This window comes from Natrix helvetica, assembly GCF_964273705.1.
Source record: "Natrix helvetica genome assembly, chromosome: Z".
NCBI lineage: Eukaryota > Metazoa > Chordata > Lepidosauria > Squamata > Natricidae > Natrix > Natrix helvetica.
Window position 1 is genome coordinate 134,692,006 of NC_138554.1, and position 26,357 is coordinate 134,718,362.

Sequence of the window (26,357 nt, forward strand, 5' to 3'; positions counted from 1 at the left end):
AATTTAAATTTGATTGCAGGAAGCAGTGGCTGAGCAGTTAACAGACTCTGACAGCCCAGATTCGAGACCTAAGTGCCACACAACAGGACGAACTACCGTCACTTGCTCCAGCTCCTGCCCATCTAATAGTTCCGAAGCATGTAAATGCGAGTAGATAAATAGGTACCACTTTGCTGGCAAGGTAGCAGCGTTCCATGCGCCTTTGGCATGTAACTCTGCTGGCCACGTGACCACGTATGTTGTCTTTGGAGAGAGCTGGCCCCCTCGGCCAAGAAACAGAGATGGGGGCACTATGCCCTAGAGTTGGACAGTACTGGACAGAGAAACGTTTGCCTTTTTATATAGATCACCACTGCATAGCCTGTAACAACAAAGCCAAAACTCGGTTGAAAATGCAAGCGCATTCTTTCTGGGGAAGATTCCTGACCTGCAATGTCTGGATTTCCTACTCTTGGTCTTCTCCTCCAGATCAAATTGTCTAAAAACTGCTCTGTTGAGGAAAAGATAAGATATTCTATAGACGTCCTCTCAATTTGTGTCAGTCATTGGCACCTGCCAGCTCCATAACAACTCCTGTAAGATATCCCTCCATACCCTGACAATATTTCAATTTTATCTGATTCCTATCACCCCCTGCCTTTCCCTCCTAGGACCCTGGCCCCCCACCTCCTTCTCCGATGGTTGGACTGAAACCCTTGCAGCTGTTAGAGGTCAAAGCCAGAGGACGTTTTGGCTGTGTCTGGAAAGCACAATTGATGAACGAGCACGTGGCAGTGAAAATCTTCCCCGTACAGGTGAGGAATGGAATTACTTTCCAATAACACCTGGAGCCAGGTAAAACTGTTTTACAGAATTCCAGGTTAGCAATTTTATCAAGGGGTCCATGTTTTAAGGCTTCAAGGTAAGTAAACTCTGTAGCAGTTTGTCCCAGCCTTGACCCCATGAAGTTGGTGGACTTCAACTCCCAGAATCCCCTCCCCCGGCAGCCATATTGGCAGGGGAATTCTGGGAGTTGAAGTCTACGTCATTTAAGTATTGCCAAGATGGAGAAACACTTATTAGGTAGGGAAAACTCAATCTTGAAAGCTTGATGGATGGTTCCTCTCTGTTCCCAATCTTATACCAAAACAAATCAAGAGTTATTTTCACACTTCCTCGGGGCAGAGTTGCCGTTTCTCCTCCATTAAAGCTTCACTACTCTTGTCCCTGCTTTGCTCAGCTACATCTCCCTTGTTTCATAGATCGAAACCCCGGTTGCACGATTCAAGGCCTAGCCAAATGGCTGGGGGGGGGGGCTTCTGGATTTCATGCTAAGCCATTATTTATTCTGTAAGTGTGCAGGCAGCCTCTGTTCTATGTGCAAGTGAATGGCAATAAGTTCCCAGCTGCGTGAATCTGCAAGCATTTTATATATGGCTGTTTTTATGTTATTTATCTTGGCAGCTTCTCCAGGCATGACAGCGGGGATAAAATATTTCAAATCACACTTCAAGGCACGTTGATTCCAAAGTCTTGGAACCGTATCCTAAAGCCTTTCCACAAATTGCCAAAAGGATTGTAATTTTTAATGCAAGAAGAGGGAAACCGTTAAATCTATGGCTTGTCGTTGCCTTTAATCTCAAAAAGATTGCCCATCTTTGCTAGAATTAAACATAAGTAATGTGTTTTGCAAAAACCTGAGACTCTATTATGTTCAGATTGAGAGGAGTCATTATAGAAACTTTATTATTCTTTCCTGGGTCAGGTAACAGATTTTTGATAGCTTAAGCTTCTGTTAGACATTAATCATGCAAACTTAAAACTATGTCAAACATGTAAAATGGGGGAAATATCTTTGGAACTATTTATTACAGGCAGCCCCCTATCTACAACAGTCCATTTACTGACTGTTTAACATCATTGAATAAAATGACTTCTGACTGTTTTTCACAGTTGCAACTCTTTGCAGCATCTCCATGGCCACCTGATCAAAATTGGAACGCTTGGCAACTGGCATGTACTTATGACAGTTGCAGTGTTCCAGGGTCATGTGATGGTCTGTGGTGACCTTTTGAAAAAGCCAAGTCAATGGGGAAGCCAGACTCACTTAACTCCTGGGTTACTCACTAAGCAACTGCGATAATTCACTTAACAGCCGTGCCAAGAAAGGTCATAAAATGGGGCAAAACACACTTAACAACTGTTTTGCTTAGCCGTGGAAGTCTTGGGCTCAGTTGTGGTCGTAAGCTGAGGACTATCTGTATTTGCATCTGTTAGATTGGGTAATGGATAGGCACACACAGGCTTAATGGTAACAACAGCCCTTTATGAAGTACAACAAGTGAGAACAATCCAGCGAAGGTTGAGTCTGACAGCAGCCCTTTTATAGGGAGCGGTCAGACCCTTCGACCAATAGGATTAAACCTCTGTTCCCGCCGGAACAGAGGACCTTGGTGGAAACCACTGTAGTTAGGGCAAGTATCTAACAGCATCATTTCACAGACTTCTTTTCTGGTTCCTTTTTTGTTTTAAATCCACCATCTCCTGTACAGATAAATCAGAAAACAGAATGCAAAGGAGGAAACAGATAGCTGCTCCTTCATTAGTGCGTAGTTCAGTGTGGGAGACGTGACAAGCAATCAGCAGGCCACAACCTTTGCCCCCGAAGGTTCGGAGAACTTCCTAGCTTAGCTACTTTTCCCCAACTGACAGTGGAGATTTTGAGCCAAGGCAGAAGCTCTAGGAGAAGCACCCAAAGCATTAAAAAAAGAGCCACGTGTGAACCAAAAGAAAAAAAATCATGGGTTGGAGAATCCACCCAGTGTCCAATTTTGTGGGAATTGCTGGAGAAAAGGATGTGATCAGAAGAGGGCACGTCTTACCGTATTTTTCAGAGTATTTATACACTGAATACAGCATTTTTTTTGCCTCCTGAAACCCCGCCCCCTTCACCAAAATGGCCATGCAGAGCCTTTAGGAGGTTTTCAGAGTCTCCTGGATGCTGAGGAGGGAGAAATGAACAAAAAATGGGCCCTTTTTTTGCTCAATTTCCGTCCCCCCCCCCCCGTCCCCAGGAACTCTATAAGTTTCCTAGTGCCCCTTTTTTTGACAAAAGACAGGCCAGTTTTCGTAAAAAACAGGGCGTTTTTTGCTCCCCCCACCCTGGAACACTCTACAAGCCTCCAAAGGGCTATTCATGCCCTTTAAAAAATAAAAAAAAACGGGCCCGTTTTCATGAAAAACAGGCCATTTTGGGGAAGTTTGCAGAGGGCAAAAACTTTTTTTTTATTTGCCTCTTCAAAACCTTGGTGCATCTTATACTCTGGTGCGTCTTATACTCTGAAAAATACGGCACCTTTTTATTTCCTGCTTCAATAACATTTAGAGCAGCGATGGGGAACCTTTTTTGGCTCGAGTGCCATAAGTGGGGGGGGGGAGTGCAGGGGGTCGTGTGTGGGCGTGCAATGCACGACACCCCCAGTGTGCATGCGTGCAAGACAGGCGCGTTCGCCCATTTTTTGCATGCTTTTTTTGCCCTCCCCACGCTTAGGAGCCCGGGGAGGGTGAAAACAGCCTCCCCCCCCCAGAGGCCTCCGGAGGCTTCAGGGACCTTCAGGAGGTTTCCCTGAAGTCTCCGGAGGATGAAAAACGACCCTATGAGCAACGTCCGGTTTGTAGGGGTGTTTTTAGTCCTCCGGAGGCTTCAGAGACCTTCAGGAGGCTTTCCTGAAGCTTCCAGAGGGCTTAAACCGGTCCTACGAGCAAACTGGAAGTCTGTTCCCGAACTTCCAGTTTGCCCATAGAGCCGTTTTTTTGCTTTCCGGAGGCTCCAGGGAATCTCCTGAAGCCTCCGGAGGGCCTCGGGGGTGGGAGGCTCTTTTCACCCTCCCCAGGCTCCTATAAAGCCTCTGGAGCCTGGGGAGTGCTTTATAAAATGGCTTTTAAAAGGCTGGACTTAGCTGGCCAGCACACGCATGCGCGCTGGCCAGCTGACAGGTCAATGCCTCGCGTGCCACCTTTGGCATGCATGCCATAGGTTCGCCATCCCAGATTTAGAGCCTGCATCTTAACAAGCTGGGTAAAATGAGGGCCCAGATTGTTGGGAGCAATATAAAACTGCTTTAGAAAGGGTCCATAGAGCCTTGTGAAGCGGTATACAAGTGTTCTTGCTGCCGAGATTCCTCGTTTCTATCTTCCATGTTCTTGCTGCTATGGAAACGTATACAGGTAGTCCTCAACTTACAGCGGTTCATTTAGTGACCGTTCAAAGTTACAATGGCACTGAAAAAAAGTAACTTTGGACCATTTTTTCCACACTTAACGATCCTGGCAACATCCCTGTGGTCAAAATTTGGACGCTTGGCACTGGTTCGTATTTATGACGGTTGCAGTGTCCTGGGGTCATGTGATCCCCTTTTGTGACCTGGCAAAAATAAAGTCAATGGGGAAGCCAGATTCTCTTAACAACCGTGTTACTAACTTAGCAACTGCTAAGAATGGTCGTAAAATGGAACAAAACTCACTTAGCAAATGTCTCACTTAACAAGATAAATGTTGGGCTCAATTGTGCTTGTAAGTTGAGGATTTCAATCCACTTGATCCAATGTTTCTGCACTGTGGCAGCTTGATGAGAAGCGGACGTCAACCCCCAGCATTCTCCCATCATGTTGGTTGAAGAATTATGGAAGTTGAGGTCCACATATCTTAAAATCACTACAGTTGAGAAACACCATCTTAGATGTCATCTACACACTGATCATGATTTAAGCCATACCTGTGTAGTTCGCTTTATTCACAACCTGTAATCGTGATTTAGCTCTAGTTTCTCATATATCATCAGAATACAAGCTGTTGATTGGCTGGCCTTCTATGTCGTTGGTCCTTCGGGCATAAAATAAATTCTACAAATAGCCACAAAAAAAAAAAAAAAGCCCACACCCATATCTCTGTTATTCCAGCTTCTTTTTACTTTACTTTTTTTCTTTTTATCCAGAGCACTATTTCTTAACCTCAGTGATTTTAATAGGCTGGCTGAGGAATTGTGGGAGTTGGTCCTCACATCTTGAAGTCACTGAGGTTGAGAGACACGGCTCCAGAAGAAGGCAGGATGGAAGGGATGTGAGAGTATCAGGCTCCTGTGCCTTTTCTCCAGTTTTCTGAAATTAAAATAAATTCAGGGAACGCAGAGGAGCAGCCCTCCCTGCAAAGTTGATTGTGTTATCTGGCCTAGGTAGCGGTCTGAATGGTTAACCAATCATTTGCAGACGATCATCGCTGTCCACCATACTTGTTTCTGAGCAAAGCTTAGTGTGTTTAAAATTGCAAGGTCTCCCCCCTTCTCCAAATATTTGTTGATTCCATCTCTACTGCAAGCTGCATTTGTAAATACGGAAATGCCAAGAGTTCTGGAAAAGGGAGGAAATGCAAAGATGGTCAAATTACCAAGACTATTATTATTTTTTTGGATGGATGGAGATAAAAGCAGCACCGTGATGGCTGTAACATCACAAATGTCTAGGGATGTCATTTGTCCTCCGAACAGGTTTGCCTGTTTCCACCACTTTTTATAACCTTCTGCCCTCTCTTCTCTAGGACAAGCAGTCTTGGCAAAGCGAGAGGGATATCTTCAACACCCCGGGAATGAAGCACGAAAACCTTTTGCAATTTATTGCCGCCGAGAAGAGGGGAACAAACTTGGAGACGGAGCTGTGGCTCATCACAGCGTTCCATGATAAGGTAAGAAGGCCCTGCTAGCTTGATGCAGTGTGCGTGTCAAGAGGACCGAGTTATGCATCTCCTCATGGAGAGCATTTCACAGGCTCTTGGAAACACAAGAAAAGACACACACACCCCCGCCAGACCCCTCTCCCAGCTCAGAGGCAACAACTAAGCTTCTGGCAACAGGTGCATCTTCAGAAGATCTCCTCCTGCAGATCTAAGTACCAGAGGTGGTATTCAACAGGTTCTGGCCAGTTCTAGAGGACTGGTAGCGGAAAATTTGAACAGTTCAGAGAATCGGCAAATACCACCTCTGGCTGGCCACGCCCCATCTATTCTCTGCCTCCTAAGTCCCAGTTGATCGGGAGGGGACGGGGATTTTGCAATAACCTTCCCCTGCCACACCCACAGAACTGGTAGTAAAAAAGAAATTGAATCCCACCACTGCTAAGTACAGGCGGTCTTTGACTTATAGCTGGTCACCTAATGACTGTTTGAAGTTCCCAAATACTTACTTGAGGGAAGGGGGTATTTAGAATCTGGGTTCAAAAATTCTGACAGTCCCTGGAGGTCACGTGAATAGTCGTTTGCAGCATCCAGCCGTCATTTGACTGCTGGATGTTTCATGGGGTGGTTTTTTTTTTTGTGTGAAAAGCCAGCCTTTACTTTCAGTTTTTGGCAAAACCTCTCATCATGAACCATTGGTTCCCTTAGTGACTGCAGTGGTTCACTTCACGACCAAAGGGGTCAGTCATGGGGCATTAACGAGTTACAACTGTGATAGGCAGGCTCCATTACGGCCATAACTTGAGGACTAGCTGTAAGTGGGCCCAGTTATTGTAGATGTGTTGCTGTAAACTCAGTAACGGCCAAACAAACCCAGCATTCATTTTCAATCCCATTTATTCCCATTGGAGGATATTTTGTGTTTAATTCTCTCCTGCGGATGAATGTCAGTGGCAGAGGAGCAGCTTAGAACTAAGGAGGAATTTCCTGACAGTTAGAACAATTAATCAGTGGAACAGAAGTTGCCTCCAGAAGTTGTGAATGCCCCAACACTGGGGGTGGGGGTGGGGGGTTTAAAAAGAGAGTGGGCAGCCATTAGTCTAAAATGGTGTAGGGCTTCTGCCTGAGCAGGCAGCTGGAGTAGAAGACCTCCAAAGTGCCTTCCAGTTCTCCGTTAATTCTGGCCACTCGTTGTGTGTGATTTCTATGCAGAGTCATGCTTTTAGAACTGGCCCTTGGGCTGACTTCCAGAGAAGCATGCTTAAGATTCCTGCTTTAAAATACTGGCTGGGCTCACAGTAAATTACACACACACACACACACATATGCTGGAATAAAATCGCAGATCCCATTTGGGAGGGTGCCAAAGAGTTGCAGAGATCACCTAGGTTTGTTCCCCCAGGGGTCCTTGACTGACTACCTGAAGGGGAACGTTGTCAACTGGAATGAGCTCTGCCACGTGGCAGAAACCATGGCTCGTGGACTCTCCTATCTGCATGAGGACATCCCCTGGTGCAAGGGGGAAGGACATAAGCCTGCTATAGCCCACAGGTAGGTTCCATTTTTGAGTCTGTCTTAGCACCAAATCAAAGTTTTGTTTGAGGTTTAGCCTGCTCTCCTTGGGATGGAGCTCAAGGGGATGCATTGGTCACTCCCTCTTCCAAGCTAAACGTGTGCATTCCTCACATGGCTCAAGGGAATTGTGACTTTCTATAGGGACGCTAACCGTGCCTTGGCTTTCCTTTGAAGTGCTAGGCTAAAAGGGTGGGGTGGGGTGGGTGTGGGAGGGGGATGAATACAGACAGGGGAAGAGCAATCCAATGGGACATCCTGAGCTTCCATGCCGGTTGAACAAGCATTGTTTAACCAATAAGAACCTGCAGGAAAAGTTCTAAGAACCTAGAAATTGAAACCTATTAACCCTAGCTTTTTGGTGCTGTGCTGCCCCCTAGCGGCACTTAATTTCAGATACAATAAATCCATTTCAAACATGGCTTCATTCATCATCCATGCATTGGAACTGCCGTTTCCTTCAGTGGAGAAATTCTTCCTATTCTTTCATCTGGACAAAAATGAATGGGTGGGGACAGGAGGGGGGAAGAGGGTAGGAGAAAGAAGGAAAGAGGAGAGGAGGGAAGGAGGAAAAATTAGCGGCCCTGTTGACAACTCTTTAAGGGCCACAAAACAACTGACCGCGAAACAATTAAAATAACCTTCACCCATCTGTGGAAATAACGTTAGTCTTTCCAATCCCTGCAAATAAGGAAAGGTGGTTTGTAAAACATTGCAAGCCCAAAATATCTGCACCTTTCCTTTCGTTATCTGGAAAACAGCCCCCTCCTCGGCAGCTTAGGAGACCCACACAAAGCTTACTCAATTCAAACGGGGGTCCGAAGAATGAAAGGATTTAGTTGTGAATTCTGCAGCCTAATCCCCTTTCTCTTTTAATAAATCTGGATGGGGGAAGCCTCTGTGAGAATCTTGGTTTTGGGTGTACTTGGCTGTCAGAGGTTTGACTTAATCTGGCATAAGGTCCCCCTGATTCTTTCTCCGCCAACTTTTAACAGCTTTTACGTGCACCCAGTTCCTGGGAACTATCTCTCCTCCTTTCGTTCCCTCCTTGGAAAACAAAACAAGAGGAAAAAAATTGTGCGTCGGTTTGGGGTGTGTGTGACAATTTTCCTTCGGGATACTGTACACCCCTGGGAATTGATTGCATTTTCCCTCCACCCTTCTCCACCTCTCCATGGTGGCATCTCTCTTCGTAACGTATTCTGACAGAGCATTTCACGGGGGATTAAAAGAAAACCCACCACAGAATCTGCCCTTGTTAATGATGTTGCTTGCCCCCCCCCCACTTGTCCTGTGATCCAACCGGCTGGGATACCACAGACAATTAAACTGATGGCAAGAGAATTATAATGCCAGGCACACGTGGGTCTACCATCTGCTGCCTCAAGTCTGTAATTTAATTATATTCAACCCCTTTCTTTCTTTCTTTTTCTCCCTCCTGTTCTCTGCCACCCCTACTGAAGGAAACTCCAGGAGTCGCTTAGTAAGCACAAGGATTTAATTTAAGAGGTAGATAAGGAAATCCTGCAGCTGAGTTGAAACTCCAGGTAGAGATCAAAATCCCAGGCAACACGCTAAATGCCAAGTCTGCTTTCTAGGAAAAAGCTAGCAGAGGAATTAAGAGTACAAGCAATAAGGGAAGGATGCCACTGCATGTTAACTTGTTAATGTTGGCCTGGATATTATCCTCACCGATTCCCCCCACCCCTTTGTCTTCCTCAGAAATTGGGCTTGAATCCACCTGTTGATGGCATTGGTGGCAAAAATCTCGCACAGATGAAATCTCACAATACCTTGGGTGTTGATAATGCACTACGCTAAGTATCCTTTTCTCTCTTTTCGCAGGGATTTCAAGAGCAAGAATGTGCTGCTGAAGAATGATTTAACTGCCGTGCTTGCTGATTTCGGACTGGCTGTGCGCTTTGAACCCGGGAAGCCTCCAGGAGACACTCATGGACAGGTAAACTTGCAGGTTAGCTTTTACTACTTCATTTCGCAAATGTAATTTGGAAGGCGGGTGAAGATAAGACAAATCTATGTTATTTGGCACGTAGTGCCTAGGTCCTGTATTTTTAAAAACTAGTCACCATTGTATGCACATGATTTGTTGTTGTTAGTTGAGAAGTCGTGTCCGACCCATCGTGACCCCATGGACAACATTCCTCCAGGCCTTCCTGTCCTCTGGAGTCCACTTAATCTCACGCCGACTGCTTTGGTGACTCCATCCAGCCACCTCATTCTCTGTCGTCCCCTTCTTCTTTTGCCCTCCATCTTTCCCAGCATTAGGCTCTTCTCCACTGAGTCCTTCCTTCTCATTAGGTGGCCAAAATATTTGAATGCACATGATAGTGTACAATTTAGCTTTTCTCAGCGCCGTTGTAATTCTGAACAGTCACTGAATGAGCGATCAGGAAGTGAGAACTACCTGTATTCTTTCGAAAGCATCAGCAAGTCCATTGATCTTGTCAAAATGATGAAGAACGTGTTAGTAGATGGTTCAATCTTTGCCAATAGAAGACAATCTTCTTAGCTCAAAGTTGAACTGTGGGGTCCTTGCTACTCTCTGAGCTTGGTTGTTTTCTTGCAGATGTTTCATTACCCTACTAAGTAATTTCATCAGTGCTACTAACCAATGGGGTCATGGGGGCAGGCAGGTGCTGCAGAGCACAGGTGGGCAGGAAGGTCTGTTGCCACAGAGTATGAGATCCCTGGGAGAAAAAACAGTGGAAACAACCTCTGACCTTTCCTGCTGGCTCCCCCATTGACTGCTCATGGGAAGCCAGCGGGAGAGGTTGCAAAGGGCAGTCATGTGACCATGGGCTCACTACAACGTCATAATTGCGAGCTGGACACCCGACCACCCAGCGTGAGTGTGAGAACCCTGTGACAGCTGCAACTTCACAGACCAGTTGTAAGTACCCTCATTCAGCAACATCTTAATTCTGAATAGACATTGAACAAGGTATGGTAACTCGAGGACTACCTGTAGCCAAGGTAATATCAACAATAATTGCTATTACTTCTGGTTTTTTCCCCTCTCCTCCTTTTCATTGTTTGTCCGTCTCCTTTTCATTGTCCGTCCATCTCTTTCTCTGTCTCTCTTTCTCTCTCTCTCTCTTTTTAAAAAGAACCAGAGTTTGAAAGCCTGGGTTTAGTTCCAGTAACTGATTCCTGTCTCTATTATAGGTGGGAACCAGAAGATACATGGCTCCTGAGGTCCTGGAAGGAGCAATTAATTTCCAGCGAGATTCCTTCCTGAGAATTGATATGTATGCCATGGGCCTGGTATTGTGGGAGTTGGTTTCCAGATGCACAGCAACTGATGGTGAGCTCCAATGTCCTTTTTACATACTGTTTTTGCTTCCTTAAAAAATATGAATACTCTTGCGTCCAACCCATTTGGAGTTAGTTTATGAAGATTTAATTCAGAACATCTGTGTGGATCTTTTTCCCAGGAGAAAGATACTCCAAGTCACTCAAGATAATTCCCACACCTATATAGGCTATCTAATCCCATATAATGGTAACACTTGAAATTTGTACGCGTTTCAAGACATTTAAATTATGATATAAAATGTCTTTCTTAAAGTAACAGACTTTTTTTCAAAGCAGAAGATTTTATAAACTTTGCTTCATCTACCAACATGAGACTACTGAGACCAAGGTAAGTTATTAGAGAACTTAGCCTGTTTAGCTTTGTTATTTGGATGTTTCTAAATCTAAACAATTAGATTTTGGCACATATAAGTTTTATAAGTGTAATTTCTTTAAGGGGTAGCTGGAATGGGTACTGTAAGGTCTTTGAGAATTAATAAGATAATAAGTGAAATTCCAAACAGGACATGCCTGAGTCGTATTTCTGAGCATGATGAAGAGAAATAAGATTTGAATTTTGTGAGAGTTATGGGATGGAGATTATTACCAAAATTTCTCAAAGATCTTCCTAGGGTTCACTTTTTGCAAACTCCAATTAAAGCAATTAAATTAAATAAATCTGAATTAAACTGATTTGATTTGATCTTGACAAAGGTGTTGACTTGTAGCCTAGCAACACGATATATTTCTTAGTTTTAAAAAAAAAATGAGAAAAAAGAACTCGGAACAAAAATATGTAAAAATGATACGAATCTGAAATAGAATAATTCTGTTCTTCCCCTGCTTTTTACCAAACTCTTGCAGTTCAACCTCTGTCTTTCAGAGAACCTTTCTTAAAACATCCTGTCTTTAGTAAATCTTTACTCTTGGAGAACTAATAAGAATACAGTAAGTAGTTCTTTAAGCATTTGCCCAGAGTTGGTTGGAAGACGGGCAGCGATACAAACATTTTAACTAAATAAACAAACATCACAATTGCTGCCTTGAGGAGGAAGTGAACGATGTACAGGCAGATTGTAATGGTGAAGGGAGGGAAACAGAGCAGAGGTGGGTATTCAGCAGGTTCTGACCAGTTCTGGAGAACCGGTAGCGGAAATTTTGAGTAGTTTGGAGAACCGGTAAATACCACCTGGCCTATTCTCTGCCTCCCAAGTCCCAGCTGATTGGGAGGGAATGGGGATTTTGCAGTACCCTTCCCCTGCCACGCCACGCCCACAGAACTGGTAGTAAGAAATCCCACCACTGACCGAGAGCCTTATCTGATTGCCCCTGTGGGGTTGGGTGGATGACTTAAAGATGCTGATTTGCAACATTAACCTCAAATAAATGATTCCACTTAAACAAGGACGTAAGTAATCGGTACATGTTTGTGTGAAGCCTACAGTGGGTGAGATGCCAACTGGTCGGAGCTGCCTGTTGCTTCCAGTGATCTGTATTTGGTAGCAATGCCCTCTCTTCTTGCAAAAATAGGTCCCGTGGATGAGTACTTACTGCCTTTCGAAGAAGAAATCGGCCAACACCCATCTCTTGAGGAGCTGCAGGAGATTGTGGTCCATAAGAAGATGCGTCCTGTGTTCAAGGAACATTGGCTTAAACATCCTGTAGGTCCTTTCTTGATGCTTATATTTCCCCCCCCCCCCAAAATGCCCACGGCTGGTTGGGCTCAGTGTGGTTTAGTAAAACTCAATTCAGGCAGTCCTCAACTTACCACCCAGATTTCTATTGCTAAGCAAGACAGTTGTTCCCCCCCCCCATTTTACAACCTTTCTTGCTGCAGCTGTTAAGTGAATCACTGCAGTCGTTAGTAACACGGTTGTTAAGCGAATCTGGCTTCCCCCCCTTGACTTTGCTTGTTAGAAAGTCACAAAAAGTCAATCACGTCACTCTGCATCCGCCATAAATATGAATCAGTTGCCGTCAGATTTTGATCATGTGACCATGGGGATGCTGCAACGGTCGTTAAGTGTGAAAAACAGAGTGTCATTGTAACTTCCAGTGGTCACTAAATGAGTGGTTGTAATTTGAGGACTACCCGTAATTTCAGAGTACCTTCTGCTTCATATTTTTAGAAGCCATTTCTGGTTCTCTCGGTTGATCCACAAATGAGATGCCTTAGGATGCTTTACTGGCACTTTTGGGTTTTTTGGCAAAAGCCTACCATGGCCAACAATGGGTTTACTCAACAACCATGACATTTGCTTAACCATCACGGCATTTGCCCTCACCTCCACCACATTTGAGCCACAGTGGCGCAGTGGTCAGAGTGCAGTACTTCAGGCTACTTCTGCTGTCTGCGATTTGGCCGTTCATATCTCCCCAGGTTCAAGTTTGACTCAGCCTTCCTTCCTTCTGCGGTGGGTAAAACGAGGACCCAGATAGTTGGGATCAATTGGCTGACTCTGTAAACTGCTTAGAGAGGGTGGTAAAGCACTGTGAAGCGGTATATAAGTCTAACTGCTATTGCTATTTCCTTAGGGGGCTGGAGGCTAAAACATATGAGGCATGGTTGCTGGATTTGGGTATATCTAGTCTTATGGAAAGAAGGACTAGGGGTGACATGATAGCAATGCTCCAAAATCTAAGGGGATACTACAAGGAAGAGGGAGTCAAGCTATTCTCCAAAGCACCTGAGGGCAGGACAAGAAGCAATGGTTGGAAACTAATCAAGGAGAGAAGCAACCTAGAACTAAGGAGAAATTTCATGATAGTTAGAACTGTTAACAGTGTTTGGGGGCAATAGGCTGACTCTGTAAACTGCTTAGAGAGGGCTGTATAACCCTCCTGTAAGTGCTAATGCTATTTGTTTAGCAATCACCATAGACAGAAATTAGTAAAATCTGGCCAGTCACATGACTGGCTTGTTTTGTGACTGTTAACGACTTACAACCCTATTGGAGAAGCTGCATTACAGTTGTACCACGAATGCCACCTGTACATCTGGCATCCTGAAGCTACATCGGTCCAGTTTCTCTGGCTAATCCCTTTCTTTCTTTCTTTCTTTCTTTCTTTCTTTCTTTCTTTCTTTCTTTCTTTCTTTCTTTCTCTTTGGGCATGCAGGGCATAGCCCAGCTGTGTGTTACAATTGAAGAATGCTGGGATCATGATGCAGAGGCCAGACTGTCAGCCGGTTGTGTGGAAGAGCGCATCGCCCAGATTCGCAAATCAGCCAATGGTAGTACCCTCGACTGCCTTGTTTCCATCGTGACCTCTGTCACCAACGTAGATTTGCTGCCCAAAGAGTCAAGTATCTGAATCCTTGTTTGCCTTTTTTTTTCCCCACTGGTCTCTTCAGACACAGTGGATTTTTTTTTTCCCGGAAAAAAAAAAAATTGCAGAATTCAACACACACACGCATACATATACATGAATGCAGCTGCTATTTTCTTGACTTTTCTTGCTATTGTTATTATTTGTTGTGTTGTTGTTGTTGTTGTTTTGATTGAATCAATTTACCAGCATATTGCTCTACTGTATTGAAAGGAGAAAAATAATAATAATTAAGAGAAAGACATCTGTTTGAAAGCGTCCAGGTGCCGACTAATGAATGCAGTTACAGTGCAGGTACCTCAGAACCTCAGTGAACTCTCTTCGTTTCTTTTTCAACCTGTTTTTCTCTTCTTAACTAACCTGCAATTTTTACACCAAATATCAGTGATAACAAGAAAACAACCTACTCATCTTCTTATACATGCTGCAAAATCAAGACTGTTCCACGAGATCACACCTCTCAAAAAACGGATCCCTCCCCCCCTATTACTACTATTTTTCCTTTCCTTTCTTTTCTATTTTAGACAGTGAGCTTAAAAAGAAAAAAGCAGATGTGTCTTTTACGGGTCTAACGGGTGTTGCGTTCTTTGGGGGTGGGGGAGTGATTGAGTCGAGAATATTAACTCTGATGGTAGAATTGAAAATGAGAAGTTAGGGCTGGGTGGGGAAGAGAGGCGTTGGAATTTTGCAGCATTTGGAGAAACAGTGGCTAAAGAGTTACTTCTCAGGAAATCAGTTAATGAGAGGACGGGCAAGTTTTGAGGCATATTAAAACTGCTACAACATGCAGAAAAAGTTGGGTCACAAAATCACTGATACAAACGGATTCTTAAAAATATCTCAGGCTTGGGTCATGTTAAATGAAACCAACCCTTTCTATTACATTTATAAGTTCAGAGAATGAGGTCTTAGGATTCCATAACTGCAGATTTCCCTCAGTTGTCTAATAGGGCAAAGTTACAGTCCTAAACAATTTTTCTGCCACTTTAATAAATAAATAAATAAATAAAAACCACGAAAGACAACAAGCATCTAACCTGGAGCTTTAAAAAAGACCAGTGTATCCAGTTATGTATTGGCATTTGGTATTCAATGTCATTCATGATGTGAAACAGCCTTTGTTTGAAGACTCATTGAAATCAGTAAAAGTTACTTCCAAGTAAATGTAGCCAGGACTAATAAAATTCAATCTTCAATCTCTTAGATCTTAATATCTGCAGGACAACTATCAAGGCTGTTTAGCTGCATTATGACTATCAGGCATTGTAAAGGAAGATAAACATTCCCCATTAAGGACACATAGAAATGCCATCACTGATTGTCCCTGAGTCTTCGTGGGAATTGTACATGTGTGTGTGAATATATATTTATTATATATATATATATATATTCAAGATGGCAGCTCTGATCATGGCCATCTTAAGTATTTTGACACCTTCTGTGGACATGTCTCCATAGTCCTTTGGCAAAAGTCATGGCGGTTGAATACAGTTGAATACAGTTGTCTATCTTTCTTTGATTTATGGTAAGAATAGATATAGTTTAGGCCAATGTTTCTCAACCTTGGCAACTTACATCTTTTATAGAGTTCTGTTTCTAAGTATACTTTCATACTTTAGACAAATTCCTTTGCTTTCAACACAGCTCACATCTGGTTGAAATTGATGGGTTTTGATTTTTCTTGATTCTTCATTCTCTGAAAACTGTCACCCAACTTTTTCGTCTTAACAGTGGTGCATATTTTCAATACTCTTAATTCTACTATGCCATAAAATCTACTCTAGTCAGTGAATACTCCTAATGCTGCCAATATAACATTTAAATATTTTTTTAACCTGCAAGACATGCAATGATTTATAAAAAAAAAAAACTTAGAATACACATACACATGAAGTGGCTTTTGAGGTTTAACTAAAAAAAACCTTCATGACCACAGACCACCTCAAACCAGAAATACCTCAAAATTTTCTACTTGTATGAGTTTTATTATATATTTTGTTAGTTGTGTTATCTTGGAGTATGTAAATTTTAATGTAAGTTGGCTTTTATGAAAAGGGAGTTTTAAAAAAAGAAGAAGAAAAAAGAAAAAATTTCCCCAATCTTTTAGAAAATGCTACCACTTCTTTTCTTTTTCTGTCTATAAAGCACCATTGTAAATATGTGTAAACAATTTTAGAGGAATTGGCTATACAAGATTCCTGGACATATTCACCATTACTTGTGAAGGCTTGTTTCCATTTTTTTTAAAAAATGGTGGGAGTAGTTGGAGCACAAGTTGTTTTAGCAAAGAATTATTACTACAGCATTTCCTTTATTAAATATTTTCCCCAGGAGATGCTAATCAAATTATTTTCTTTAGATTTGTTATTCGGCTATTGGTTGACTGACACCCGGTTAACGCAATACAAATTTGATCATTCAGTAAAAACACAAAGGTTGCAATGCAATTCCTTTTCCCAAAGCATTTTAATTAACTGTAGGAGAATATCAAGAGAAGCTTTTCTAACAAATAAAGAACAGCAAAAGGAAACTATTCTTGCCAAGTGGGCGTGTGGAAGCAGAGGTGCCCAAAATGAACTGCCTTTTTTGCTTTGTAAGACAAGAGGAGAGTTGCTTTTGATTGCTGTTGAATGTGCAAAAAACAACAACAAAACTTTCACTCTGCATGCTTCTGTATCTATTTCAAGGGCGGAAAGAATTGAAATTTGCGATTTTATCCTTTTCTTGGGAAACAGCTGCCTCTCTAATAAGGAAGCAGAAATACTGATACTTCTTCTCTTTGCTCAATGCTTGAATCTCTAAACTATTTAAGATAACCATGAGCAACCCTGAAATACATTAGGTTTGCTTTTGCATAAGTTAAAATTAATTGAGGAAGATGAATTAATTTATTACTTCAAAAATGGTTGTAGATGGCAAATGCAGACACCTTTTCTGAACTTCAGGAGTGGGCTTCTGTGAGGGAACAAGTGGTGACATGTATGTGATCATACAGATGCCATAATGTATATATTTTGTCTCAGGTGTCCTGCATCTTGTACATAGTGGTGGCATTTGCAGAATTACATCACTGTGCAGATGTCATTTTGGTGTCACTGCAGCTTCTGCAGGCGCCGTGAACTTCTTGGGGATTTATTCAACATTTGTTGGTGACTAGTATGTTAAAAGATTAATTTTGCATACGATTGACTAAACAGTATAATAGTTTCATTGGTCATGGACTGTCCATTTTTTTTCCGGAATCGACTTTTATCGTTCTTCACTCTGATTTATATCAAGATTAAGCATCTGATTGATTCAGAAACCAGATTTGGCACTGGCTCTATTAAGAAAAAAAACTTAAAAGAGTCGGTGATTTATTGCATTCAGAATATACAAGAAAGTGGTTGGCACATTTGCTCTGCAAAGCCTCAAGCCACCATGGAGACTCAAACTAAGACAACATGGGACCTACCCATGTCTTGTGACTTGCCAAGTTATTAGCAACTCATTTGATTTTTGCAGTCTCGGTGTAAGCAATTTTTTGAGCAGAGACTATAATTTTACATACGGGAGTAGCAGGCTTTATTTGGAAGGCTACCAATTAGGAGGCCTCAACAAAGTTCTAATTTATGTCTTTATGGATGATGTTGCCCTTAACAACAGAGGCTTCAGGAAAAACAAAGTGAAGGAAAATAGATCCATTAAGATGAAATAAACCTTGACATCTGACAGTCAAGGTGCATGGTTAGCAGTGAGGAAGATACACACTTATTGTTGCTGTATTGCTTCAAGTGTTCTTTTTCCTGTCTCGCAGCATTATTCCTATAATGGTTAAAATAAGCTTGATACAGCAGTTGCTTTGCTTTTCCACTGAAAGTTTTGAGAAGCTTTAAAGTATTTATTGAAAGTGCCATATAGAGGTTGTTTTTGTGTTTTGTCCATTAGGAGTGTGTTATTAGTCCTTCCTGCATAAAGAGAGAAGCTGTGTCTGATCATAGAGCCTGGTTGAGTTAAATAAACTTAATTTTAAGCCAGATTGATTGCTTCTTAGTTACATTTCCTCGCTAACAGATCATTGCCAGTTGCTTTGATTGTGTGGTTAGCTATGATTCAAATGTGATCATATACATATTTCTTAGCTAATATATGTTGTCCATATCTTTTTTTTTGTTAGCTTCTTGGATTCTCAGCCTTCCCAAATGTGGTACCCATCTCCTAGAATTCTCATACTGCATGGCCAAAACAGCTGTTGGCTCAAAACTCTGCAATCCAGACCCATCTGGCAGACTCCAGGTGGAAAAAGGTTAGCTTATAGCATCTCCAGTGTCTGACAGTCACATTTACCTATTCATGATGCAGTTTTCCTGTTGTGTAATTGCATTTTTTCCTAAACAGCGCATCTCTTTAATCTTCCTGGCCTTCAGTTGGTCTTGTACATTTAATGTTAAGAAAGTTCTTGATACAGCAATAAGGGAGCCCAGTCACAAGTGTAGCTATGCATGAGAGAGAGAAAAAAAAATTCCAAATAAGATTTGGTCTTAATATAACTATGCCATTTACCATAAGTGGTGGTAGTTTGAATATATTTCATTTGCTGAAATAGGGGCCTTTAAAAAAACAACACAAGGCTATCCTTTACATAACAGTTAAGTGGAATTTTCTCCCTGATAAGGGAGAGGGTAGAAAGTTCCAGTTTACTTAAACTTATATTGTATTCACTCATCACATTAAGTCACAATGGAATTGGAGGGACGTGTTTAGTGTGATGTGCGAATTATAACATTGTCCAATCCATGTCCCATTTTTTAAAAAAAATAGCTGCAATTTATATCTCTAGGATCAGCCTGTCCACATAGCTGTTTTGTTTCTTCTTTGGCATAGGGAAACTTAAAATCAACAGGCAAGTAAACTATCTATGCCTTTTTCTTATCATAGTAAAGAGACACTGCCAAATTTGAATTCTTATCCAGAAGCAGGAAAAAAAATATTTTTATGAACTAAAAGCACATTACATTTAGAGCTCTCGGTCTTATGCAACATTTTCACGATTATCCAATTGTCAATAACATACAGAGTTTCCTCATTTTTTAGTAAAAGTCATTCTTTTTTTGCAACGTTAGCAATAGTGACAGGATAAAAACAATTTGAAACTTGATTTTGACATTTATTAGTAAGGGAAAAGCTAATAATGTTTACCCCTGCCCCACTTCAGATATACCAAGATTAGCAACAAAGCATGTAAAGTGGAGAAAATCATAGAGGTGTGAGTTTTAATTTGGTTCTCCCAAGTTCTTAACCATGATGTTTGGAAACTGTTCTGAAACTGAATTAAGTCAGGAGGTGCTAAGGCAATATGCATGAGATAGAATTCCCCGAAGATGTGTTTTGGTTTTTTATATCTCAAGGTAGTGATTTATTTTTATAGATATCTGAATTTTTGATTCAGGGATACATTCCTACATTAAACACAGTTTTAAATATATGCTGAGAATTCCAAATAATAATTGTTTTGAAAGCCCATAACAACCTGGCAACAGTTTTCCTATAGTAAAATCCAATAATCTAGGTAGGAATCCATGTTTTATAACAGCAATCACTTGGATCTTTCTTACACTATATCTGGCTGACTTGGTAAGAGACAGATTGATGCCATTGCTACCTTTCTAGCATTGTGTGATATAAAACCAATATTGTGGTGCCATTTTATCTATCAATAATGTACGCATTGTGAGCTATATGAAATAGAAGTCTTAGGCAGTTCAGCAAAAAGCTTAAAATCAATTTAATGGTTTAAAACATATATGTATTAGTGTGTATGTGTTCTCCTTAATCTTTTGAGTAGATTCTATTTTATGCATTTCTACTTTTTCTAGTGGTGAATCTATTGCCAGGCAATGGCACAGAATATAGGTCCACTATTTAATAGTTATTTCAGTGTCCGTTAATTAGTAAAAGGTGGATTTTCTAAAATCTGTTAGGTCTATGTGCTCTTTCTGAATATTTTTAAAGATTTGAGACTTGAGTTTAGTGTCCCTTAGTCATTAACACACCTGGCTATTTTAGTGGACACATCCTCAAGAAAGTTACCATTTCAGGTCTGATAGCTATGAATTCTAATGCTTTTCATTTGTGCCTTCATTTATTTTAATGCAAAGCAACTGCTGTAAATTCTTCTAAACTTTTTTTTCCAGTCAGGGTTAAGGTAAAGTGCGGCTTAGAAGTTAGAAACTGCTTTTTGTAACTTTCTTATTTCTGGGTTTGATCTTTCATCCAATCTATTTGAGGATTTATCATCCTCAAATTTCACATTAATGCAATATTTCTTTCTGGATTCTTCTTAACAAACTAGCAGCATTCACAAACAAGAAATCATTCTAAAAATGAAGAAATTTGAGGGAGAGGGGAATGGAACGGATCCTCAAGGAGAAAAACCTGTAAAAATAAGCTGGTGGTTATTTCCCACAAAAATTCTTTGTCAAGTACACAAGTTTCTTGTATTTATGTAGTAGCAAGAAAAATGCTTCTTTTCTATAATACTTCGATTTCTACTGCTTCAGTTTTCTATTAGGATAAATTTCCTGATTATCTTGACAACTTTGCTTTCTACTTCTAATAGCAAAGAGGTCCGAAAGGATATCGTGACAGGATAATTGTTTTGGGAAAGGGGTGTGTAACAGACTGAGCACAGGAATTGTTTACTGAGCCCTTTAGAAAGGACTGGTCTACCCCATTCCTTTGTTACAGCAAAATAGAACATTACTATTGCCTATGGAATAAAAATCCATAGAATTAATTTCACTGATCTTGACTTGGTAGGGAACTGCACTTTTTAAAAATCTATTTATATATTCCCATAACTTTCACTGCTGGTCATCAATATATTGAAATAAAATTTTCCCATCAAAATTAAACTTTGGTGGTACAACAGAGATTAATTTTCAAAGATGTATTTTTCTTTTTAAACATATAAGTACATCAATTATTCATATTTTTTCTGATGATGAGTGAGAGGAAAACACCCTCTCTACTAAAGCTACTTTTCATATTAATTTATATTGTTGGACACATCAAAGTGGTTACTATTCTTGGTCTCCAATACTATGCCCTACATTTACAAAATGGCAAGGGCCTTCAATCTTGCTGCTGTCCATATTTTAAAATGCAAATGGAACCCTACAATTTTTCACCTATCAATATACGTTATCCCTAAGTTTGATGACTTTTCTAAGTACAATTTGTCAATTCTTATGGAAAGAGCTTTCTGTATTATTTTGTAGCATTAGAAATTTACACTGTTGAAGAACAAAAATTGGAAGGAAAAACAAAAACAAAAATCCCTAATTTAATCCAAATATTTGATGTTTGTTCTTTTTTCAAGGATTTCTAAATTGGGAGGTTTATACAAGGTAACCAGATAAAGGTGTTAAAATTACCTTAACGTAGGTAAAAATGTGAAATGACAAATAGTTGCATCTTATTAATAAACTGCAATATCTGGCCTAACCAGGAGTTTGCTGGCTTCTACAAAATTTTCAGTTTTGGATTCCTACCAAACTTCAGAAATAAGAAGTAATTTAGGAAATACTAAATGCAGAAAGCTCTATCAGATGATGAAATAATTCAAAAGATTATCGATCCTTAGCTCATATTCCAATGTACTGTTTGTATACCAAGATATGTGAAATGTAAATGTTGTGGGTTATATTTCACTCTAGTAGCTAAAAAGAAAAAAAAAGAATGTAGATCAGAGATAGCTTGTACTACTGAGTTAACAAAACATAAGTATCCACTTAAAAGAATTAAACAGAGGAGCTCATAGCTGTAACCCCTTTTGAACTGAAAAAGTGTGCTGATTTTTATATATATATATATATATTATATTATATTATATATAAATATAGATATGCATATGTAAGATGGCCTAAAGAAGACATTCACTGTATTGCAATTCTTAAATGGAAATGTTTTGAAGCATTGTATTCTAATTCATGCATTTGCAATAGATCTTTGTTTCTTTTTACTGTTGTATTTTAGAAATGAGTCTCATGTTTGAAAATTAGATCTGCCAGTTTGGGTATCGCTACTTCAGCTAAGTACAGGGTGCCCAAATAAAACAGTATGAATGTAGTATTTTTGCCTTGTGTGAAACAGTTCCACTCCAGCAAATAGGGGGTGGAAATGTAGAAAAAACTATTTCAAAGTCTATCTTTTTCCTATATGAAAATAAACATTAAATGGCAAATTATCAATCTGTTTTGTGATTTTTGATTCTAATTCTATTGTTTTTCATCAAAGACAGATTTTGCAGTTCAGTAACATGCCACTGTGGCGAATCACCTATACAATACTTAATCATATTTGTGTAGCTATTTCATTTATTCTAATTCCTGTAGCCATTGTTAAAACCATTGATCAATATTACCATACATTTCCAATGCAAGCATTTTACAATATGAATGGAAATTTAATAAATGGAAAAAATTGTGATGGACAGAACAATTAGTAAGAATAAATTGATAATGTTGCAAAGAAATTCTGTGCGGAATGTGGAAAGCCCCAACTTCTAATGTGGGCTTCATTGAGGACACTGTTGTACAGATGATTGTGTGTATCAAAACATAACACACATTATACATTATCACATTTTAGATAGTTCACATTTAGCAACTGTAGTTGGGACTGAGTGAAAAATCCTAATCAACTAATTAAGATCACAGAACTGAGCTTGTTAACTTGCAGTAAGCACCTTTTAGGACCTACCCCTCCATGGAGAAAAATAGGAAGAGATAGCATGCTTATGCAATCTCTCCACTACTAAAGGAGAGTATTTGTAGCTCAGGGTTGACATAAGGGGTCCTTGGTGCTCTCCTTTAACACTCCTTACTAGCACTGATGATGTTACCTAGTTTGGATAATAATACATCTGCAGGAAAACAACAAAGCCCAAAGATCACCAAGAATCACTCCCCTCTGCGAGGGAGGGGGAGAAAAAGGTCAGCACAGGACAACGCATACTGACCATAATGGTGATGCTGGGACTGAGGGACACTGCAAGAGGTAAATGCAGGCACCTGTTGCAAAGTTACTTTTTTATCGCCATTGGAAACTCAGATGGTCATTATTAGAGGCCATCACTAGACAAAGACACTGTGAATTGTATGAAACTACTGCCTGGGATGGTCAGTGAATATCTCTCTTAATGACTGCAAAACAAATCCTGGTCTGGTTAGAACAGAAATAAAAGCTCAATTAAACAGGTATTTTTTTAATGACAAAGAAGGAAAACAAGATAAAAATATATACATCAAAGAAAATAACACAGAAAAGGTTTTTTTTTAATGGGAAAATAAAACAAAAAATGTATATCATTTTACCAGTAAATAGTTGCAATTCTATATTCAATTATCAAATAATACTATTATTCAAGTACATATACATTATTAATATAATAATGAGTCTTAAGTAAGTACCCCAGCTTCTTATTTTATCTCTAGTTTGATGGTAGAATTTAAAAGTGTCATGATTTAGATCAAGAATAATCAAACTTTCTTATATTCAGTGGTTATTTCTACACTGATTTAATAGCTGGCACATAATTTTTATTAGCTATGTGCCACTAGAGAACTGGAACATGTTGCCTCTGTGATATACACCCTCTTCTCACACATAGTTTACGCAAGACTGAATGGCTTTTTTGGCAACACCTACAATTACTAATTTCAGGGGAAATATCTCAAGCTTTTAAAGTGTAAAGATAATTTTGATCAGGTATACTTCAACATTGGCATTCAAAGATCAATACATTTAATGTGGCATATTTTAACATCGGAATTATATTCTATTTCCATCAGATGAATAAAATGTCAGTTGATAAATAGAGAAGTGGGAAAGTTAACGTACATATGAAGGAAGGTTGTAAATAATTAAGTGATGAAGTTCAGACATTAAAAACTAATCAAATTTCACAACTGAAATGCACACATAAAGGTATTGACTATCCATTTAGGACAGTAGTGCTTCGCAGTTGCTATTGCTACATTTCAACTTTAATTGAAGATCTTTCACATTTTATTGCCACTTACTGGCTGTTCGTAATTTTTTCTTCTCACCCATGCAATCAATTATTTGATGTTTATTTTCACCATGGGGATGTGAGTAATTAAACATGAAAAGCAATTACGTGGACCCATCACATACACTACCTATATATTCTTTAAAAGAGAAACAGTAGGGAAGTGCAAATCCAACCATGTTTAATACAATGAATTCTGTTAATATATATTCTGCACTGAACCCACAGGAATCCATGGGTGGGGGATGATGGAGTTTTACAAAAGTCAAGATGGAGGTTGTAGCTAGTATAATTATACATAAAGGTAGTCTTTGACTTATGACTCAGTTGAGACTAGATTTCTGTTGCTAAGCAAGACATTTGTTATTTTTGCCCAAATTCCTGACCTTTTTTGTCACAGTTGTTAAACAAAGTACTACACTTGTTCAGTGATTAAGTGAATCTGGCCTTCTCCATTGATCTTGCTTGTTGGAAGCCAAATGGGAAGGTTACAAAGTGACCCCGAGAAGTTGCAATCATCATAAATACATGCTGGTTGCCAGGTGCCCAAATTTTGATCATATGGCAGTGGGGAATGCTGCAATCGTCGAAGTGTGAGGACTGATCCTAAGTAATTTTTTCAGTACCACTGACACTTCAAAATTGCTAACAAATGGTTTTAAGTAGAGGACCACCTGTGCATGCAATGTGGCACATGCAAAACAACAGGGCTTGAATTAGTGTTACAACTATTATCTTAATTTTTTTGATGCCTTCCCCCTATGGATGTCACTAGTTGAACTTCATACTTCTTAAAAAGGGCTTCCTTGCAAAATTAAATTGGTATTGAGTACACAGATGACGCTAAACCATGTGGGACTGGTATAGTTTTGTCTTGATGTATGGCATGAACCTGTTGGGATTTACAAACAACAAATTATAGATTTGGGAATCCAGCCAACTTCACCCACAAACTATAGCACAGATTAAGAAAAGAAAATCTACCTCTGCTATGCAAGACAGCAAAGACACTCTCAGATTGAGCTTGATTCATTGGTGACTTTTTATGCAAACAACATAGACACGGTTTGCAGCATTTGTTCTCCCGGATTCCCCCCCCCCTTTTCTATGGCCACAATTTCCTGGTGGTTGGTCTCCCTCCTGACAAAAAAAAAGCACTCCAAACTGCTTAGCTTCAGAGTACATCTAAGATGAATGAGATGCTCTATCTTCTGATACTAAAGGCTTCTTTAAACCCAGCTGGAATCTGGATGATTTCATGGATTTTTTTCTTCACTACAATATAGAAGTGGTCTGTTTGAAATAGCAGTTCAAATCCAGTCCAGCCTAAGGTCTGGGATTTCCCAGTGGGACTATATCCAAGAGATTTCCCTGCCTGCTCTGTGGCTTTATTTTCATGCCTCCAGGCCAAATTTCAGGGAGTTACAAGGATATAAAGATGAAGTGAGGAAAGCTAAGGCTCACAATGAAGAAAGGCTTGCCACAAAAGTAAAAATTAACAAAAAAAGCTTCTTCCAACATGTTAAAAACAAGAAAAAAGTTAAGGAAACAATTGGTCCATTGCTAGGAGAAAGTGGCAAGAAGGTGACAAGCAACAGGGAGAAAGCAGAACTATTTAACTCATGTTTTGCATCTGTCTTTACACAAAGGGATAAAACAGTCCAACCTATCAAAAGCAGCACCACAAAATTAGGAACACAAATTGAAATAGGGAAGAAAATGGTAAGTGAGCACCTGTCTACCCTAGATGAGTTCAAATCACCAGGACCGGATGGATTACACCCCAGAGTTCTGAAGGAACTAGCAGACGAGATCTCAGAACCACTGAATTATATCTTTCAGAGATCCTGGAACACCGGGGAACTACCAGAGGACTGGAAAAGAGCTGATGTGGTTCCCATCTTCAAAAAAGGGAAAAAATTAGATCCAGGAAACTACAGACCTATCAGCCTAACCTCAATACCAGGAAAGATTCTGGAAAAAATAATCAAGCAACGAATTTGCGAACACCTAGAAGCAAACAAAGTAATAGCCAAAAGCCAACATGGGTTTGTCAAAAACAGATCATGCCAGACTAATCTTATTGCATTCTTTGATAATGTGACAAAATTAGTGGACCAGAGGAATGCCGTTGATATAGTTTACTTGGACTTCAGTAAGGCTTTTGATAAGGTAGACCATAACCTACTACTAGATAAAGTAGAAGAATGTGGGTTAGACAGCATCACCACCAGATGGATTGGTAACTGGCTGACCAACCGCACTCAACGTGTAGTTCTCAATGGAACTGCATCTACATGGAGGGAAGTATGCAGTGGAGTACCCCAAGGCTCTGTTTTAGGCCCAGTACTCTTCAACATCTTCATCAATGATTTGGATGAGGGAA

At 40.2% G+C, this 26,357-nt stretch overlaps 1 protein-coding gene across 7 annotated transcripts in view; it reads left to right on the plus strand.

Annotated features, from left to right (window-relative positions):
• The window catches only part of ACVR2B (activin A receptor type 2B), an 85,356-nt gene extending 63,212 nt beyond the window's left edge, over positions 1-22,144 (plus strand). For 3 of the 7 annotated variants that reach the window (XM_081932928.1, XM_081932930.1, XM_081932934.1), the window contains 8 exons: positions 651-794; positions 5,572-5,715; positions 7,106-7,254; positions 9,121-9,247; positions 10,462-10,600; positions 12,121-12,251; positions 13,708-13,894; positions 18,074-22,144. In XM_081932928.1, coding sequence (XP_081789054.1) covers positions 651-794; positions 5,572-5,715; positions 7,106-7,254; positions 9,121-9,247; positions 10,462-10,600; positions 12,121-12,251; positions 13,708-13,894; positions 18,074-18,207 — 1,155 coding nt within the window. In that variant the 3' untranslated portion in view covers positions 18,208-22,144. Of the gene's footprint in view, positions 1-650; positions 795-5,571; positions 5,716-7,105; positions 7,255-9,120; positions 9,248-10,461; positions 10,601-12,120; positions 12,252-13,707 lie in introns of all 7 variants that reach the window. The other 4 variants (XM_081932929.1, XM_081932931.1, XM_081932932.1 and 1 more) reach the window with 3 other exon arrangements.
• The last annotated feature ends 4,213 nt before the right edge of the window (positions 22,145-26,357 follow it).